The sequence below is a fragment of the Delphinus delphis genome, chromosome 1 (genome assembly GCF_949987515.2).
Source record: "Delphinus delphis chromosome 1, mDelDel1.2, whole genome shotgun sequence".
NCBI classification, from domain to species: Eukaryota; Metazoa; Chordata; class Mammalia; order Artiodactyla; family Delphinidae; genus Delphinus; species Delphinus delphis.
This window is the reverse complement of record NC_082683.1, coordinates 154944873-154964977: the sequence shown is the minus strand read 5'-3', so window position 1 is coordinate 154964977 and position 20105 is coordinate 154944873. Positions and strand designations below refer to the sequence as shown.

General features: G+C 38.4%; 1 protein-coding gene across 1 annotated transcript in view; it reads right to left on the bottom strand.

Annotated features, from left to right (window-relative positions):
- The window catches only part of WDR64 (WD repeat domain 64), a 149502-nt gene that overhangs the window by 67523 nt on the left and 61874 nt on the right, over nt 1-20105 (bottom strand). Inside the window, exons 11-14 of the mRNA XM_060010641.1 lie at nt 15308-15434; nt 12141-12289; nt 9629-9752; nt 7031-7206 (exon numbers count right to left, since the gene is read on the bottom strand). Of these exons, the coding sequence (XP_059866624.1) occupies nt 7031-7206; nt 9629-9752; nt 12141-12289; nt 15308-15434 (576 nt within the window). The remainder of the gene's footprint in view (nt 1-7030; nt 7207-9628; nt 9753-12140; nt 12290-15307; nt 15435-20105) is intronic.

The window sequence follows — 20105 nt, the reverse complement described above, 5'->3', positions numbered from 1 at the left end:
GGGGAGAATATTGGTCTAGGCATGATGACAATGTGTTTCTAGTCTTAGTTCTAGTGAGAACTTGGGCAAAGTGTATAACTTTATGGGGCCTTATTTTCCTTAGTTAATGGATAAAAGTCCTTCCATTTTTTAAAAAAAAAACTTTATGATTCTAGGTGTAGATCTAATATCTCTGTTATCTCATATCTATGTTAATTCAAAAGTATGAGCCAGTGGTACTCCCACATACTAGTTGATTCTTTGGTTAGCATTTGCACCATTGTGGGAGTAGAAGGAATCTCAGCAATATCCAAATAGTGATCTGATATTGATATACTGAGTAATAGCTTATTTAGGGTCATGGGTCCCCTTGATGGGATGAATTGGCTACAGTGGTTTTAATAAGTTTAGCTGGTTTCAACTGAACCACTTAGGAAGGTGGTTATCAGACTTTCTGAATTCATAGAGCACTAAATTTTAAAAATATTTTAAAAGATTGATTTAGAGTTACTAACATTTAATTTTGCTAGGAAAGAACATGGGGGAAAGGAGAGAGAAAACTCTATTATCATCATTTTATGAAAAGAAAGGCTATTTTAATACAAAAAAGTAAAACAGATAAAATCTTATAATTTTTGAAGTAAAATTAGGTTTATGAAAAATTATTCTTATTTTATTCATTTCATCTCTAATTGGTGAAACTTTTTATCTCAGATAGGTATTGACAAATAGGCCTTTAGGAATTGGTGCTCCAGAAAAACAGCAGTTCACATAATGCTAAGGGCATGTATTATGCTAATTGCTTCACAAAGAAAGGTCTTTTGCTTTAAGGGACTCACAAATAGGGCTATATGAGTAGACACACAAAGTAATGTGGATAGGAAGGAAGATCAAATAAAAAGAAATAAGTGGGGTTTTAGAATTTGAACTATTGGGGGGGGTTAATAAAAATCTCTGAACTCCCATAGTGCTTTGTTCATAATGTTAGAACAGTAATTTCTAATCAACCTATGGTTTTGTCAAAAAGGGTTTTGGGGCAAACTTATTCCAAATTTACTAAAATTTTTATGTACTCAATACAATTTTATCCTCTTAAAACTGAGATATGAAAAACTATACTGTTTTCTTCTCTGTGATCTATGAAGTTTTATCAGTGGGTCAGTCAATTTAAAATCTGCCCTCCCATTACATGACTAAAGGACCTTGCCCAGAAAACTAGTATAGTGGTGATTTGTGAAGAGATCAGGCAACTGAACAAACATTTTTCTGAGACTTGAGAAAAGAAAACTAAGAATATAAGTACAAGAGAGACATGACATTTTAAACCATTAAAAACTGGTTTGAAGACATTAAAAAGAAGTACATAAAACTTATGGGGTCTCTACTTTACTTCATAATGCATTAGCAATGTTTCCTGAATAACTGAATGTGATACCTGAAGAATTTTTTGTTTTGTTTGTTTGTTTGTTTGTTTAATGAAGCTGAGAGTCTTGGAAGATAGAGTTTTGTTTCATCTTTTCTCCACTCTACTCCCAGCTTCAATGTCAGGAAGAACAACCTTCCTGCCCTCAACAGTTTCTGGGGACAAGCAGAGAAATGGGGTTTAGAGTTTGGGGAAAGAAAGTTATCATGGGCCTGTTCCGCCCTGGGCTGAATAAAAGCCTGGGAACCCTTATTCAGGGGGAGACTCCTAGGATGGGATTTAAGCACGGTGGTTCATCTGCAAATATGCTTAAATCCCCAGAGGTGTGTGTGGAGGGGACAATGTGTAGCATGGCTTATGCCTAGTTTCCCTTTCTTCCAAGGAAGTAGAGGAGTAGCTGAACAGGTGGACTAAGCCTTCTGTACTTTAGAAATTGGGAGAGTGAGAAGAGAATGGGCTTCAGAAAAGCTTATTGCCAGTGCCTCGACAGGGGACTGTTGTGGGGACTGCTAAACCCCAGCCCTCAAGAACACCATGGCTGTACATCCCACCCTTTGGGATTATCACATCATGCAATTTTCTAGTAGCCAAACCCCAGTGAGCAGAAAAAGAAATGTAGTTCAGTAGGCCTAGAATCTAGAGAGTAGAACAGACAAAACATGCAGAACAGATCCCAGACTAACTAGAACTGCTGGGAAGTATGATAACTTGAGCAAAACTGAACAGTGCTTAAGGGAGTTCAAAACAGAAACAAAAACCAACACAACGTGATCTTCAAATTTAAGAATTTGGGGGCTTCCCTGGTGGCACAGTGGTTAAGAGTCCGCCTGCCGATGCAGGGGACACGGGTTCGTGCCCCAGTCCAGGAAGATCCCACATGCTGCGGAGCAGCTAGGCCCATGAGCCATGGCCTCTGAGTCTGCGCATCCAGAGCCTGTGCTCCACAACGGGAGAGGCCACAACAGTGAGAGGCCCGCGTACCACAAAAACAAAAAACAACAACAAAAAAATTTAAGAATTTGGTTAATGAGCTGAAGGAGAATCAACACCTGTCTGAGACTTGAATTAATAGCCTAGCAGTAGAGAAAATACTTCAAAACAGTTAGCAAAACTAAAATGAAACAAAAACACAGAGGAAAATATAAGAGATTTGGAGGACAGATTCAGAAGACCTAATATGCAAATAGTATGGGTTCCTGAATTAGAAAAAAAAACAGATGCCAAAGAGACATCTAATACACAAATCGTAATTCAAAAAATCCCCTGAGCTGGAAGAAATACCTAGGACTTCAGATTGAAAGTCTCCTGTGGAATTGATGGGAGAAGATATACACATAGGCATAGACTTTAAACTTCAAGACAAAGAAAACGTCTTACAAATTTGCAGAGAGAAAGAATAAGTTGCTTACATAGGAAGACACAGAGAAGCTTTGGACTGCTCATTGGTAACACTGTCACTTCAAAACGGTGAAGTTACATATAGACTGAATAAAAGGTCCTGTAACTCAAGAATGCCAAAATATTTCCCAAGAGTTGGTGCTGATTTACACCAACATTAGCAGTGAATGAGTAGTCACATTGTTCCACAGCCTTGCTAAAACTCAGACTTACTTTTAAAATCAGTCTATTGGGTGTATTATATCTATTCAAATTCTAACTTAAAGTTACTAATAATGTTTAGCGGCTTTTCATGTTTATTGGCCTTTTGTGTTTTCTGTTTTGTGAAGTGTCTATCTTTTTTCATTTTTCTATTGAACTGTTTATCTTACTTATTATCTAAGATCTTTGGATACTAATCAAGTTGCAAATATTTTCTATAATTCTACTCTTGTCTTTTTGCTCTCATTATGGTGACTATTGATGGAGAAATGTTATTAATTCAAATAAATTAATCTTTTCCTTAATAACTAGTGATTTTAAAATATCATTTAAGATATTTCTTTATCCTGAGTTCATAAAAACAATCCCCTTAATTATCTGCTAAAAACCATATTGTTTTGTTTTTCAATTAATGTCTTGAAGTCATTAATCCACAAGGAATAGTCTTAGAGATCATGAAATCATGAAAATTCGAGTTCTTTTTTTCTCTCCCTGTGGGTATCTAGTTGCTCAAAAATGATTTATTGAAAAGTATATTCTTGCCACAAATACCTGCTATGCCATTTCTGCTGTATATGGATTTTTTTGTTGTTCTGTTACTCTCTGTGCCCAAACTTGGTTGTCCTGTTTCCTTATGAGCTTAATTATGTTACCTATGGTCTGAGATGAAGTTGTCTTCCTCCAGAATGAATTTGTGCTTGTTTCTGCCAGGTGCCTGGTGGAACTACCAGTATTGGATCACCTTAAACCAAGTTCATAGCTAAGATTTCCTTGACCACCTAAGTACTGCAAATCTAGGCGGCAAGCTAGGTTGCAAATGCACATGAGATCCTACCTGTGGTCAGTTTCTCAGGGACAGGGTTTGTCTCATCTTGTTTTGTTTTCCTACTCTTCTCCTTTGTTCCCTGCTTGGCTCAGTGTGAGGGCAGTCTTTCCTGGATTGTCCCTAGGAGGTTGGCTTTTTTCTTTCTGGTTCACCCTAATCTTGATAGTGTGATTTTGGGTCCCAGCATATTGTGGAGTTGGTATTAAACTCCTTGCCTTACACAGGCCCTGAGCCTTGACTTCTTTTGCCCCTTCTAATCTGGTGAGTTTTCAAAAATTGAACCCAGTTTACTTTGGAAAATGCCCTCAGGATGAAAGTAGCAGTGGTGTTTTGGTTCTCAATTTACCTTTCTCATTCTCCACTTTCACTAAAATTTTGGTCTGCTATTTACTTACTATATTGTCATCTCTTTAATGCTAGTTAGGAGATTTAGAAAATATATTATCCAGAAATTTTCATGGTTTTCAGTGGAGGATTGGTCTGAGTAATCTAGTTCACTAATATAGAATCCTGGGATTTAGAAAAAATATGTAGCATATGTGGAGCACACAAAATGTTTCTTGAATTGTGTTGAATTTAATTGGAAATCTGAGGAAAGAGAAATCTTCCCTGACTCCCAGATTAGGTTAGGCACCACCCACATCATTAATTTCTATAGCACTTTGTGCAAGCAATCATAACACTTGTAATAGGCGGATCAACATTAGTCTTTCTTATTAAATTGTAAGTCCCATTGTGAAAGGGGGATATCTTTCTGGTTCATGGTAAACATTTGGTAAATGATCACTGAACAAAACAAGTGAATGAAAGTATTCTAGAAAGTATGTAAATCAGACCATATTTACTTTAAATTGGCAGATAATAATAAGTGATAAGTAAATAATAAGATGTTAATAATAATAAGTGTATTTTCAACATTATCCTTATTGTAAAATTCCCCTGTCCAACATTAATAAAAATACCCTAAAATGCTCCATAGATTTACTATTGTATATCATACAAGGGGTTTCTTATATTTCTTACATTTCAGTCCTTAGTGAGCACCTACTCTGGGCAGAGCAAAAATACAAATATGAATAAGACAGGTTTTCAGTCCTCATCAAGTTAAATCTATAGAATTCTGGAGACATGGAAAATAATCAAAGTAAAATGCTACAATAGGACTAAAAGCAATTTTGATGTGAGAACAGCACCATGCTACTTTTTGCAGTTTTTAAAAAGGAGTGTTTATAACAACAGACATTGTCTGTTAGGAAGGGTATCTTGATGGTCAATTGCACTAACTTAAAACAGGGAAATTAATACACTGTCGCATTTTAGACTATATTACTAAGAAGTTCCTTTTTACAGTGCCATTTTTTAAGGGAGTAAGTGAGCTTGTTTTATTTATTACTTCTTTATTTATTTTTTAAACATTTCAGCAATTAAAGGTTCTGAGGGCTAAGTTGTTGGAGATGAGTTTGGTTTTATTTCATCTCTCTAAAGAGAAAGTAGGTTGGTAGACCAAGCCCTGATAAAAGCAAAGCTGGCAACACGAATGACACTGCATGAGCTGGGGCTGGGGGTGTGCATGTGTGTGTCAGGACCAGATGGTAAGAAGATGGGAAATAAAGAATAAGAATTCCAGTCTAAGGCCGTCTGTTGAACAAATGGTAAGCTATGAGAAAGACTAATGCCATCTCTAGCCAAAACTTTATTTGGGGCCAAAATTACACTTTCCTAACGACCCCCTTGCTTTGTGTCACTTTTTAGGTTCTTCCTTCACAGGCTGAAAACCCACAAGTGCTAACTACATGCCCCAGTTTTCAGGAATAATGCTACCTGCAAGTTCTGTTTTCTGAAGGAATGTGTTTATGTTTAGATGATATTTAAACTATTGCTTTATTTTGTCAATTCAGCAAAAAATAATCAGACCAAATTCTCGTTTAGAGATGTGTTGACTTGGCTATCAATTTGTTTTCACTTTCCTGCAAATTATTTAATACATAATTAAACAGAATTGTGTTGATGCCACAACTGTTTTTCTCTCAATTATCTAAAAGGTCATTAAATTTTTCCTTTGGTCTATATATTATTCAAGTTTTAACTTCATTTCTCAGTATTTCATTTTATTTATTGAGGAAATTGAGTTCATCAGTAAGAACTCAACATTCCGAACAGGGTAGAATTACAAAGTAAATCTTTTAAAGGAAATTTACAACTATTTCTTTCCACTTTAGAGCTTCCTTTCTAGCACAGTGCCATTTTGGATTGCTCAAACAGCAAAGAAGGATTAGTTGAATCAAGAAAGTTTTTCACTCCTTTTTTCCAACAGTAGGGCTGTCAGTCATCGTAATCAATGCTACCTTAATGCAAGACTTTTTTTCTGATCTTAGCTTTCAGAAGGGGAATAATAAGGGTAATGAATCCCAGAGTTCTAGTCAGGGAAACATCCACTTCATAGCCAGGATAAATAATCTAATTTTCTTTTTTATTTTATGTTCTATAAATTTTTATTGATTTTTTGGCCACGCCTCACAACTTGCAGGATCTTAGTTCCCCGACCAGCGATCAAACCCATGCCCCCTGCATTGGGAGTGCAGAGTCTTAACCACTGGACCACCACGGAAGTCCATAAATGATCTAGTTTTCATTTAAGAATGAAGAAGGCATTAGTGTTCTTAGGTGGTAATAGACTCACAGGAAAAAATAAATTAGTCTACCTCAATCCCTGTAAAACAGCCCTGAGCAGATGGCATTATTAACTATAAAGTAAACAAAGTAATTTTGGTGGCAAACTGAAAAAGTGACTTGAGCATCCCTGAATGCATTATGGGTTATAAGGTTCAGAGAGGAATCATTGCTCCCTTTCACAGAGTCTGCTGGGAAGCAGCTCTGCCAGGGAATTATCCCAAATGAGGGTATAAACCATGTCAGAGGTGGCAGCTGTATATACATTTAATCTTTTTGATATCCACTCCAGAGGATCCCAGCTAATCCCTTCAGCAAACACTGGATGGGCAGGATGCTATGGCTGAGCAGCTATTCTTTTTTGTTCTTTGCTTGGACCTGGGCAATGTTAAAATTAGGAACATCCTAGGAAGGTTGGTGGAGAAATACTATCCTCAGCTGGCTGACAAGAGAGGATTTAAATGGGGATTATCCACACTCAGTTGATTTTCCCAAGAAGAGCATGTAGAGTATGTGAAAATGGGATTGCAAACCTGGATCATTTTGATCTTCCCATTGCGCTCCAAAGCGAGGATCAAGTACTGGTGTTTTTCCTGAGCTTTCAGGAAAATCAGGCGTTGCAGCCAGTGCTCTTCCTCCTTCCAGTCTTTCCCTTCTGGTAACACTTTCATCTCTTGCCCGCTGCCAAAGTCCCAGATTTTAACTGTTCCTGAACACACAGAGAAAAGACTATATTGGCAAAAATAATGCATAGAAAGAATGACTTTTATCTCACAGAAAATTGATCTAACTGAAAGCTTTCTGCAACAGTTTATCCTAGGTTTATTTCCTACTGAGACTGCTATATGAGTCTCTCTAGCATTGCTGTGTACCAAATATATTTCTGTATGCCTTAATTTGTCACAGGCTGATAAAAAATAAACAGGACCAGCCAATGTCTTGAAATTTGCGACTGTTTTCTTTGAAATTCTCAGACTCTCCTGTCTGAGCTTTCTGTCTTAAGTGGGTCTTTTCTGTCTTTATTCTCCCAATGCCTTCCAGTTTGCTAAGTACTCTTCAGTATCTATCATCAATCAATCTATCTATCTATCTATCTATCTAATATCATGTCACAATGATTATTAATAGTCAAAAATCACTCCAATAGTGTCATTTCCTAAGGTGCTAATGTGTTTTAGGACTAGCTCCTACTGGTAACAAAAGGTTTAAAAGAATGCCAGCAGGTAGGAAACAGTCAAGCTTTGAGTTGTTTTTTTGTTACATAAGAAGGAAATGTAGAAAGGGTGTCATGTTTCTTCCTACATTTGAAATCGTACTTTCTTTATAGTTAACTTCATTCATTTAGGAGACCCTGATGAAGAGGCCAGGTGAGATGATAGCATACTTGTTGAATGCCTATTTCTGCATCATTACTCAGTGTACACTGATAATTATCTTCTAACATGGATTTTTATAGCGACCTCAGGGTTAAAAGCTAGTGTACTGCCCTTCACAGTACTTTTCCTCCCCTTCCTTAACCCTAACCTCAACCCCCTCCTCCTGCTTCTTGTCTTCCAGTTCTAATTCTGCTGGGCATCCAGAATGTTTTCATTGTGCTGTTTTCCTTCCTTTATGCTAGGTTCCCTCCATCAGCAATACTCACAACCCCATCATTTTTTTTTTCACTAAAAACATCTTTAAACATTAATTAAATTCTCCCTATATACACAGCATGGTGGTAGGAGCAGGGGATGAAAAGTGAGCATAGTTTCTGCCTTCAAGGAATTTATGGTCATGTAGGAAGTCATATAAACAAGTAAAAGAAGTGATCATGCTCTCACTTACTCCTGGGTATGTGGACCACAGTCTCATGGCCCAAATTTCCTGCTAACTTAGGACTTTGGCAATAAGATTTAGTGGGGCAGAAAGCAGGGAGGATACTGCTCAGCTCTTCCCAGGTGATGGGTGGGTGAGAATGAGAGGGGACTGCTGGCTTGTGGGTAGAGTTGCTTTGGGAGCTAGAGAATCCTTTTCCTCAGGGTGTCCTAGACCCAGAGTCTTTGACAATTAACATGTACTTCTGAGGAGGACAAACTGTCACTAGCACTAACAAAGTGAAATATGACTTGCTTGCATGAAAATAATAGTATCTCAGTCATTTATACGAATTTCTTAGTGCTTATGCTGGGCAATGGTCATGTGCATTGCTCAGAATTTCTAATTTTCATATGTATGCAGGATGTGCTGATAGAGCAGTTAAGACTGCTTTCTTAAGAACTCTCCTACATGAAGAGCAGTTGCATTTATTCACACCTCATCAACTCAGCATTCATGATTTTATTTCATGTGTACTGTTATCTGCGTACACTTTAAAAACTCAGATTTTCATATCAAGATATTCAGTCAGTCCATCCATTGGCTTACAAGCAAGAATTTATTTAGTAAATATATACCTAGAAGAAATATATTCTGAGTAGTGATGCAGATGGTCATATTGTCTAGATAAAGCGGTTCTTTCGTGGGAGTTCAGAACAAGGTAAGGTGAAAGAAGAGGCAGGCTATAGTTCTCTGGTTCTAGCAAGTTCTATGCAGTTCCCCACAGCATGAGCAGCAAATGACACAGCACAACTGGAGCAGGACATCCTCTCAAGTGTCACATGACACATGCCCTTAAGCAGCTTAGACTTATAAACAAGTCCAGTATAGAATTCTAGGTGTGATATAGCAAAGTTGGATGATATTTTGTCTGGTCCCATATTGTCAGTAAAAATATTATCAGAAGCACTAAATAGAATGTCTGTCTCTTAGCTGATGGTACCCAAAATTAGAAGGACAGAATGAGTCAGTGTAATACAGATAAGTCTCAGTCAGAACAGAATGAGATGGTATATGTGAAAGACTTTGCAAACTGAAAAGCAACTATATAAGTGTAACGTAAGGATTGATTATTTTGAACGACAGTATCAGGACATTAATGCCAGTTAGAGAAGAGCCTATCACTATTCAGTCAGGCACAGCACTCTCACTGGCACGTTTACATATTCCAGCCTGATTCATGCTTCCCCTCTAACCCAAACAACTTGTAATGAGATCCTAGAACGAATTCTCAGGACACTAAAGCAGGGAGGCTATACTCTGGATATTAGTCTGACCATTATATGCTCCTGTAGCAAAAAGAAATCCACTTTCATCAATAGCTGCAGAAGTCAGTTCAACATTGAAGCCATGAGGGTCTAAAATCTGGTATATTTGGAGGCCAGTTTCGAGTTCCCATACCTACAGGAAAGAACAAAACAATCAAATAATCCATAAGCCCTTCAGTTTTCGTCAATTTTACAATATTCAAAATAGCCTCAAAATTGGTACAATGCACATCTAACACCTCTCTCAACATTCTGCCATGAATGTTGGTTTGATCAAAGAAAGGTCTAAAAGATGTTGCGCTGTCTAATAGTTACTTTGCTACCCTGGAGTGTGTCTGTAACATATGTAGGTGGGTTGACACAAGCAGCAACTATTCCAGGCAGCCCCTGTCTGTCCAGGAAGTAGTCAATTGCTCCTGTAAGCACAAAGCAAGCTTAGCAGCAAGATAGAAATGTAACAGTTATGAGTTCAGTGGACAAAGAAATCAAATTGAATTTATTCTTTTTTTAATAGATCTTTATTGGAGTATAATTGCTTCACAATACTGTGTTAGTTTCTGTTGTACAACAAAGTGAAATCAGCCATATGCATATATATATCCCCATATCCCCTCCCTCTTGAGCCTCCCTCCCTCTAAGTCATCACAAAGCACCGAGCTGATCTCCCCGTCCTATGCTGCTGCTTCCCACTAGCTAACTATTTTACTCTTTATTGACACTCATCCAAATTAGCTAGGGGTCACAGGACAGAATCTGTGGTTAACAGCATGAAATCTGAGAGAGTCATGAGGAAAGGGCTCACTGACCTTTCCAAGGAGTGTTCTGATTAGGGACATGTGCCCAGCTCTTAACAGAGAGAAAAGGGGAAGGGAGGGCAAGGGAGGCTGAGACTTCAGAGAAGTCTGTATGTGTAATTAGGCTGGGTATAATCAGAAAATCTAGAAACACATCAAGTCTCATCACTGTCTCTTTGGAAATGCAGTAGAAGCTTTAGACTTGCAGTCTTTCAGTCTGAATCTTTCCCTTTTCATGTATCTGCCATTGTCAGGTGTATGTTAGACTGTCAGTAAACAATAAAATTGAACTGGCAACACAGTTTATACTCAAGATATTTGGGGACAGGGACAGTGTAAACACAGGGCCAGAGATGGGAAGGTGCACTGTTGCTCCAGGGAACTGAAAGTCAGTTGCTGCACCTGGAGTGAAAGAGGGCAAGTGGGAGAAGGAGTAGTTGATGTAATAAATAGTCCGGAGACCAGATAACAAAGGGCCCCCGACTGAGCTGTGGCAGAGCCAAGATCTGAAAGAAGCCAGTCTGGACCTTAAGTCCATGCTCTTAACCTTTGTGTGTCACTGGGTATAGCTGAGGTCCTGAAGGGAGAATGAAGAATGAGGGCCACTGCATGAAGGGGTCTCAGAGGCCACCCATTTCCTGGCCTAAAGTATGATCCCTTGCCAACCAATCAGGTATGAAAACTCACCTAGATGCCTTCCTTTCCCCTTCTCCCCTTGCAGGGAAGACATTTTCTCCTTAAGAGGTCAGTATTTTATGAAAACAGACAGGTTTTAGTTTTAGTTTCCCTCTACTTATTCTGTAGGCATTATCAGAAATAACTGATAATTAAATGAACTTAGGAGATTTGGGCCGGAGGAAGTCTCTAGCAGATAAGCACAGAAGGTCAAAATTGAGAGGGCATTTGAGGAGTCTCCAGATGAAGGCTTTCTCCGGTTCCCTGTGTCTCCTTTTGGAGAGCATGCATGAAATAAAAGGATAAACACTGGAAGTACACACCTCCAGCCATCACTGCTAGATGACTTCAGGGGTCATAATTACAGATACAGTTAGGATGGTCAAGTACTCTGGCCTTTAGGGAACACATTAATGACATGGCCTGAGGATTGCAGAGGAAAGGACTTGGGTATTCACCTCAGGCAAACCTGGGTTCATATCCCAGCCACAATGCTTACTAGTTATATGAACTTGGGCAAGTTGCCTTGATCTCTGAGTCCTAATTTCCACATCTTTAAAATGGAACTCTTTATCTGTCCACAGAGAACTAGTACAAGGATTAAACAAGATCATAGATTTAAGGCACCATAAGGTTCCATGTCCTGCACCTATAGGGGTTATAGGAAACATCTATACATTTCTTCCCCTTCCTTCTTAACATTCTCTTTCCCGTGGCTCAGCTTAAAAAGTTTACACACACACACACACACACACACACACACACACACACACACTAGTTTTTTCTCCTGGATATATTTCCCTTAAAATTCCTATTTTGATTGTAAAGACTACCTTCATTTTTTAATTGAGTGTGTAGCTTAATAACAAGCAGTATGAGCTGGATTAAAATGCTTGTTTTTCATGTGTTCATGAAAGCTTAAAAATAGCTCTAATGTAGGGTTCCATCATATGTGCCATTACATTTATTTAGTCACTTAAGGACTTGCCTATAAGAAGAGAAAATTCTATCTTCTTTCGCTTTTTCTTCCTGAAGAGCCAATATGTACTCACCTTAATTAAAGACTCAGAGCAGATAGTAAGTACTTGGTGAAAATATTTGTTGTAAAGCATGACATTGATTTCTCGTTCATGGGTGTGAGGAACCCGTTTCGCATCTTGTATCATCCTAGTCAAAGGATACATGTCCATAACCCTAGATCCTGGAACAGAAATAAGAATCTCATAAATACCCAATATTAGAAGATTTGAATCACAAAGGATTTTATTCAACCAGTTGCATTTGCAAATAGTTGATCAGTGAGATTATTAATATCAGTGAGATTATTAATGCCTAGGAAACCTAATGAGGTGAAAATACATCCATTTCTTCAAAAATATTTTTGACAAATAAAACAAATATGATTCAGCCAGAGAAAAGTATTCATTTGGGGCTTCATTAATATTCAAGTGTAGGGCATTTGGGCTTCCTTGATATCTGTTTTTCAGTGACCACTATTTTCCTATTTTTTATAGTCTACTTAGTGAAGTGGAGATTAAGCTACCAAAGGCTGACCCTTCATATTGGTTTTCTCTAGTCTCTCCAAAGAAGTCTCAACAGCAGCAAAATTGTCAGCAGGAGTTAATAAACACTTTCTTAAAGTGTTTAAATTTTTTTTTTTTACCAGTAATAAAATTGAATCTGTAATAATAAAAAATTATTCCCAACAAACAAAAGTCCAGGACCATCTAAAGTGTTTAAATTTTAAGATAAAGTCTACTCATGTGTTAAAGAGGAATGGAGGTGGCTCTTCTGGTAGTAGTTCTCAATTCAAATACGTCTGGATGGAAATATGAGAAGGATGTGGTAACCAGGTAATCAAACAACACATGGAACACCTTCATAGGTTCTTTGACATTACACTGACTGTAACTGACTTTATCCAAACTGACAACAAAGTTAGATATTATGCTTATGAACAAGTGGTAATCCTCTACATCAGCGGTCCCCAACCTTTTTGGCACCAGGGACCAGTTTTGTGGAAGACAATTTTTCCATGGACTGGGGAGGGGAGGATGGTTTGGGGATGATTCAAGTGCATTACATTTATTGTGCACTTTATTTCTATTATTATTACATTGTAATATATAATGAAATAATTATAACACTCACCATAATACAGAATCAGTGGGAGCCCTGAGCTTGTTTTCACTTGCCATTCACTGGTAGGGTTTTGATATGAGTCTGCAAGCAACTGATTTATTATGGTCTCTGTGCAGTCAAACCTCTCTGCTAATGATGATCTGTATTTGCAGCCACTCCCCAGCACTAGCATCACCACCTCAGTTCCACCTCAGATCATCAGGCATTAGATTCTCATAAGAAGTGCACAACCTAGATCCCTCACATGCATAGTTGACAGTAGGGTTCACACTCCTATGAGAATCTAATGTCGCGGCTGATCTGACAGGAGGTGGAGCTCAGGAGGTAATATGAGCAATGGGGAGCAGCTGTAAATACAGATGAAGTTTTGCTCACTCGCCCACCACTCACCTCCTGCTGTGTGGCCCGGTTCCTAACAGACTATGGACCAGTACCGGTCTGTGTCCCAGGGGTTGGGGACCCCTGCTCTACACGTTTGGCTAGATACACAACTACTATGGAAACAATGCGGTACAAAGAAAGAAAGTGGATCCAGGAGTCAGAAGCTTTGGGACTGAATCCCAGCTCTATGTTTCAACTAGTATCCTTCTACTAGTCAGTTGAAATATTTAATATTCAGTTTTGACATTTATAAAATAAGATAAATATTAATTCCTACCTTAAGTGGTGGTTGTGCAGATCAAGTGAAATAAAATCCATGAAAGCATTTTGTGGAAGAACTAATCAAATGGTAGTTGTTTTAATAGAGTAACAATAACAACAACAATGGTGACAGTTACAACAACATATTCTACAATGTTGTGTTGCTGTCATTGGGGTTTAGAAGATTACTATGGCTGCTTCATTTGAATGAAAGCACAAATTAAAATCTGAGAGATAAGCTTCATGCAGTTCTGATGTCAAGTTGATGGTTGCAGTCAACGTATGCAATTTTAGTGATTAAGCAATACACAAAACTCTATACTTTTGTAAGCAGAATACTATCAGAATTACATAATATTGGGATGCATCTTTTATTTTCTGATTGTTTTTTGTGTTTTTCTTATTACCTTGATACTTGAGTCTTTAGTTACTCTGATGATAAATGGGATGAAGATGCTGAGCCCAGCAATCAAACATGCAGTTTGGGGCACTAAGAGAAAATTTGCTTGTAGTCATTTTTATGTTATTTTTAGAGGAGGTAGTATAGAGGAGGGGTACTTACAACTAGAAGTAAGTTCTGTTTTACAAGGTGGAAAATTATCTATCAAGCACGAAGTGCTATTTCACTTCTAATCCAGAAAAAAACCCAAAAGTTAAAAAATAATTATATTCTCTACCAGCAGAGATATCACCAATCATTCCTCTGCCCTAATTAATCCCACAGGAACTCAGAGCAGGTAGTCAGTGGAAAAATGCTTAGGAAATGCATTCTGGGTTGATGTTCCAGAAAGAATAAGTATTGTCAATACCGTTCATTTCTTCTAAACCTTCTTCTGAGAGCAGGCACGTAAATAGTGTTCAACCCAAATGCCAAACAGAGGCTTTTGTCTCTTTAGTCAGCACCTTTCTAAGGGGCAGCAGGAAAAGGGGACAACAAATCTGTTGGCCTCAGTGCTGGGGGTTCTGTCATTCAGGACTCTATCCTCTCTCTCCACTGTTCTTTGTCTAGAAGTGGGAGGGTCAACACACTCCTCACCGAGTAACTGTCTCAGTACCAGAGTGCATGGGGCCAAATTGCCTCCTTGAGGAAAAGGGGCACTGACTCAGCATGCTGGTGCAGCCACTCTAAGATGCATCATATTCCTGCTCCTGATGGTCAAGACAGAGCTGGATTTGCCCTACGTGTAGCAGCAGCTTACATCCCACTTCTCTGCTTAACCCCACCACCTTGACTCCTAGGTTCAAGACCTCATCCACCAAGCTATAGAAAGATAGGAAGGAACAGGATTGAATTCAGTTACCGATTGTGAGGAATCACAGTTTATAAATTTCCCATCTAGTTTTGTTTCTCTTCTAGTCAGTGATAAAGTGCTAGTTAAAAAAAGGTAAAACATCAACATATGAGTTTTGTGTGCCATTAATTGGGTGCACTTACCTGTAACAAGCATGCCATGATTGGAATCAAATACCATAGAGTAAATCTGCATGTCTCCTGGTCCTCCCTGGCTATCATGGAAGACTTGTAATAGTGAAAGAGTCTGTATATTCCACACCCTGAAAACCTGGAGGGATAAAGAACACTGGTCACCATTTTTCCACTTTACTTTCCCTACTCAAAGCTATTTAGGTGAACCATTTTTAGAGTCTACAATATGCTCCTAAAAACTTGTAGGAAATTATGATTTACATATGAGCACTCATTTGCTAAACTTTAATTTGGTTCTTGATTCAATTGTTATTCATTAATATCAGAAGAAAATAAAAGCAGTGACTAAAAGTTTGCCTATAGGAACTAGATTTTTCTATCCTTACAGAAGAGAGGAGAAAGACATAGTACTTATTATCCTTTAAGAATTTGGAGGCATGATAAAGGACTGGCCATGATTAACAGTTGAACTGAAGCCATATTTCTCTTTACACTGTGGATTAGAAAATAGAGAGAAGGCATAGTTTTGGTGGAGGGTTTCAAATTGCTCTTCCATGACTTAAGAAGATGAGAAAATCTTACTAAATGAGGTTTCGAAGAACCCTCCCCTCTTCCTGTCTAGGGATGTAAGAATTACAGAAAGCAGTTTTTAGGGATGGTGTAGATATAGGAAGAGTATAGGAAAATAGGTTATTAGAGCTCTCCTTTGAGGAAGGAAACAGAACTATGTCATTACTCAGATAGAACATGTGTTGATATAATAGAAAGAACAGGAAAGTACAGATTCAGCAAAACTTGGTCAAGTTTACTTTGTCACTTGAAATTAGTATTCTTCATTATTCTGTTTGTTTTTTTTTTTAGAAAGTTAGTGTGATTGATTTCAGGAAAAAAAGTGTGACTTGATTAAGGATTATGTTTCCTAGCATGCAACAGCATTAAATAATATTTTTATATTATAAGAGTCATTATATATATTACCTATCACTATATATTACTAATTAAATTGGAATATTTGTTGAATAAATGAGTGATAATTTTATAGAACTACATATAAAACTTTGATAAGTAGTTTTGTTAACAGAGATACTGGCTTCTTATTTGAGACACTTAGAATTTGGTTAATTAAATTAGAAACTTCACTATTGTGAAGGCAGGTTGGTCCTTATATGTAGAAGCATAAAAGTGTCAAAATCATGTGATTAGGAGCTTTGGCTCACATTTATACACTCTGTAGGCCACTATTACTCAGAACATGTACAACTGGGAGTTACTTCTTTTGTTCTCATAAAAATACAAGTTTGGGGATTAGCTAGAACATTGAAATTTATCAGTGTTTGCATCACAGAGTAAGCAAGTGTAATGGACTCTTTATAAACTTAAGTTCAGGGTCTATTTATGAATTAGGTTCAGAGAGACAAGTAGGGGAAAAATCTAAAAGTGGAATCAAGGAGAGCCAAAGAAATTTATCTCTGTTCTAATTGTTTTATTTACTTATGGCTGCATTGGGTCTTTGTTGCTGTGCATGGGCTTTCCCTAGCTGCGGTGAGCGGGGGCTACTCTTCATTGCGGTGCGGTGGCTTCACTTGTTGTGGAGCATGGGCTCTAGGTGTGCAGGCTTCAGTAGTTGCAGCTCACGGGCCCAGTAGTTGTGGCTCGCGAGCTCTAGAGCACAGGCTCAGTAGTTGTGGCGGACAGGCTTAATTGCTCCATGGCATATGGGATCTTCCCAGACCAGGGCTCGAACCTGTGTTCCCTGCATTGGCAGGCAGATTGTTAACCACTGCACCACCAGGGAAGTCCGTAACTATTTTTGATTCTATAGTTTTGGCTGAGATACTTCATGGTTGGCAGTCTTTTTACTGTACCTGTATATGCTCAGAATTGTGGTTGGAGGAAAGAACAAGGGGTGAAGCAAAAGAGGTTTTGGGTTTCAGTTCTAGCCCATCATTTAAATTCCTTAAGCCTCGGTTTTCTTGTTTCTAGAATGGACATGAAACACCAGTACTCTCCACCTCAATGAATTGGTGTGAACATGTTTTGAAACCAGTGATGTTTCAAATCACTCTATGGAGTGATTCTATTTTCTTTATCATATTTCTCTTTTCTTCAGTTCTTTAGGTCTTTTGTGGGTTTTTAGGGAAGTGGTGATTATTGGGCTGGCAGAAGGCACAAAGACTCATTCTGCTGCGTCTCTCCTCTAGGTTTTTCTGCTGCCCTCTCCCCATAGGCTGTCTTAGTTACTGTCATACCAAACTGCTTCCAATTTCCAAAACATCTTTCTCTTTATTGTCTATGTGCATTCACACATACTCTTCCTATCATCTACTATTTCCTCTCTATCTAGCTAACTGTTACTCTTTCTTTAAATCTGTCATAAAGAGAATTAAAGAGTTAGAGTTCAGGTCAGAATACTGCAATAAATTTATGCCTCACTCTGCCATTTCTTCTCCAAACACAGAGAAATAGTAGAGAAAATATAAAAAGAGAGAGGAAAAAGAAATAGCAAGGCTTCAAAGCAAGATATATAATCTCTACAGATCCAACTAAGAGAGGCATACAAAGCAGTGAGTGGGCTCCAGCCAGAGCCTGGGCACTTGTTTGGAACAGACAGTGGCATCAGGGGAGCAGCTCCTGCAGGGCAGACAGGACCAAAAGCACTATCACTACTCCATGGCAGCACCCAGAGCAGGTCTCCCAGTTCAGGAAAAGGAGACTGAGAAGCAATAGGCTGTGCTCTATTTTCATCTGGAGGCATAGTTTATGAAAGTTGTAAGATCAGTGAAAGGGAGGGACGCTGCCTTCTGACCAGAAACTAAACCAAGGCAACCTCTGGCTCAGGGACTAGACCTATTTCTAGACTGGGGCCCAAGGGGCTATGTGAAAGATGGTTGCAGATGTGGAGGAGCTAGCATATAGACACACACACACACACACACACATACAGACACATGCCCCTAAATATTAAAAAGAAACTATAATTTTTAGAAAATTTTAGAGGAGGATATCTTTATGAACTTAAGAGTTAAAAAAGATTTCTTCCTGTTTAAAAGACTTTATTTTAGGGTTTTCCACCTTTTTTAAAAAGTGAATCAGCTATACACATATCCACTCTTTTTTAGATTCTTTTCCCATATAGGCCATTACAGAGTATTAAGTAGAGTTCCCTGTGCTATACAGTAGGTCATTTACAAGTTATCTGTTTCATATATAGTAGTGTGTGTATGTCAATCCCAATCTCCCAATTTATCCCTCCTCCCCCCGCTCCACCACTGGTGACCGTAAGTTTGTTTTCTACATCTGTGACTCCATTCTGTTTTGTAAATAAGTTCATTTGTATCATTTTTTTAGGTTTCACATATAAGCAATATCATATGATATTTGTCTTTCTCTGACTGACTTACTTCACTTAGTACGACAGTCTCGAGATAATGAGCATTCACTGAACCTATTGTGGTAATCATTTCATGATGTATGTAAGTCAGATCATTATGCCATACACCTTAATCTCATACAGTGTTATACGTCAATTATATTTCAGTAAAACTGAGGGAAAATAAATAAATTACTGATAAAAGCCTTATTTTTAGACACTGAATTTCTCACTCCCTAATATTTCCCTTCCTTTTTATTTTTTAAACCAATATAAGCAATAGCACAATGAATATCCTTTAACATAGATCTCTGGGCACTTTGATGATGATGATTTTTTTTTTTTTTTTTTGCGGTACGCAGGCCTCTCACTGCTGTGGCTTCTCCCGTTGCGGAGCACAGGCTCCGGACGCGAAGGCTCAGCGGCCATGGCTCACGGGCCCAGCCGCTCCGTGGCATAGTGGGATCTTCCCGGATCGGGGCACGAACCTGTGTCCCCTGCATCGGCAGGGGGACTCTCAACCACTGCACCACCAGGGAAGCCCCTGGTTATTTTATTAGAATAAAAATTTATTTTATTAGCCCACGGATTTTTGCCAGCTTTACCCCCAATAGTACTATGTGAACACGTCTGTATTCTTTGCCATCTCCCTCTTCCCTCCTCCTTTTTTCCTACTGATTTGTTAACATTTTTTGTTTGTTTAAGAATATTATTCCCGTTTATGTCATTTTTGTTGCATTTTTCCCCATTCTGCTGTCTTTCTTTATCCTTTTTTATGGGTAAAAGAAGGCTGTCTGGGCTCAGGACAGATACAGGATTGGCTACACTTTTTTTTTTTTTTTTTTTGCGGTACGCGGGCCTCTCACGGGTGTGGCCTCTCCCGTTGCAGAGCACAGGCTCCGGACGCGCAGGCTCAGCGGCCATGGCTCACGGGCCCAGTCGCTCCGCGGCATGTGGGATCTTCTCGGACCGGGGCACGAGCCCGTGTCCCCTGCATCAGCAGGCGGACTTTCAACCACTGCGCCACCAGGGAAGCCCGGCTACACTTATTTAATGCAAGTTATTTAGATGTCATTTTCCTTTACATGTGCAAAATTGAGATAATTACAGGGTTGTTATTAGCATCAAGTAAGTTGTGATGTAAAATAATGAGCACAGTGTGTGCCTCTTAGTAAGCATTTGATAAATGATAGCTATTATAATAATTTACAGTTTGAATGTTTATATAGTCACATTTATTTTTTTTGTTCAGCCATAGGTGTTATGCCTAGGAATTACCTGATGGCTACATGAATATTCACCTGTGTTTTTTTCTGGAAAATTTTAGGACTACCAAGGTTTTATATTTTACATTTAAAATCTTTAATCCGTATGGAATGCATTTTGTTGTTAATTGTGAAATGATGATCTGATTACTTATTTTTTCCTAATATAGTT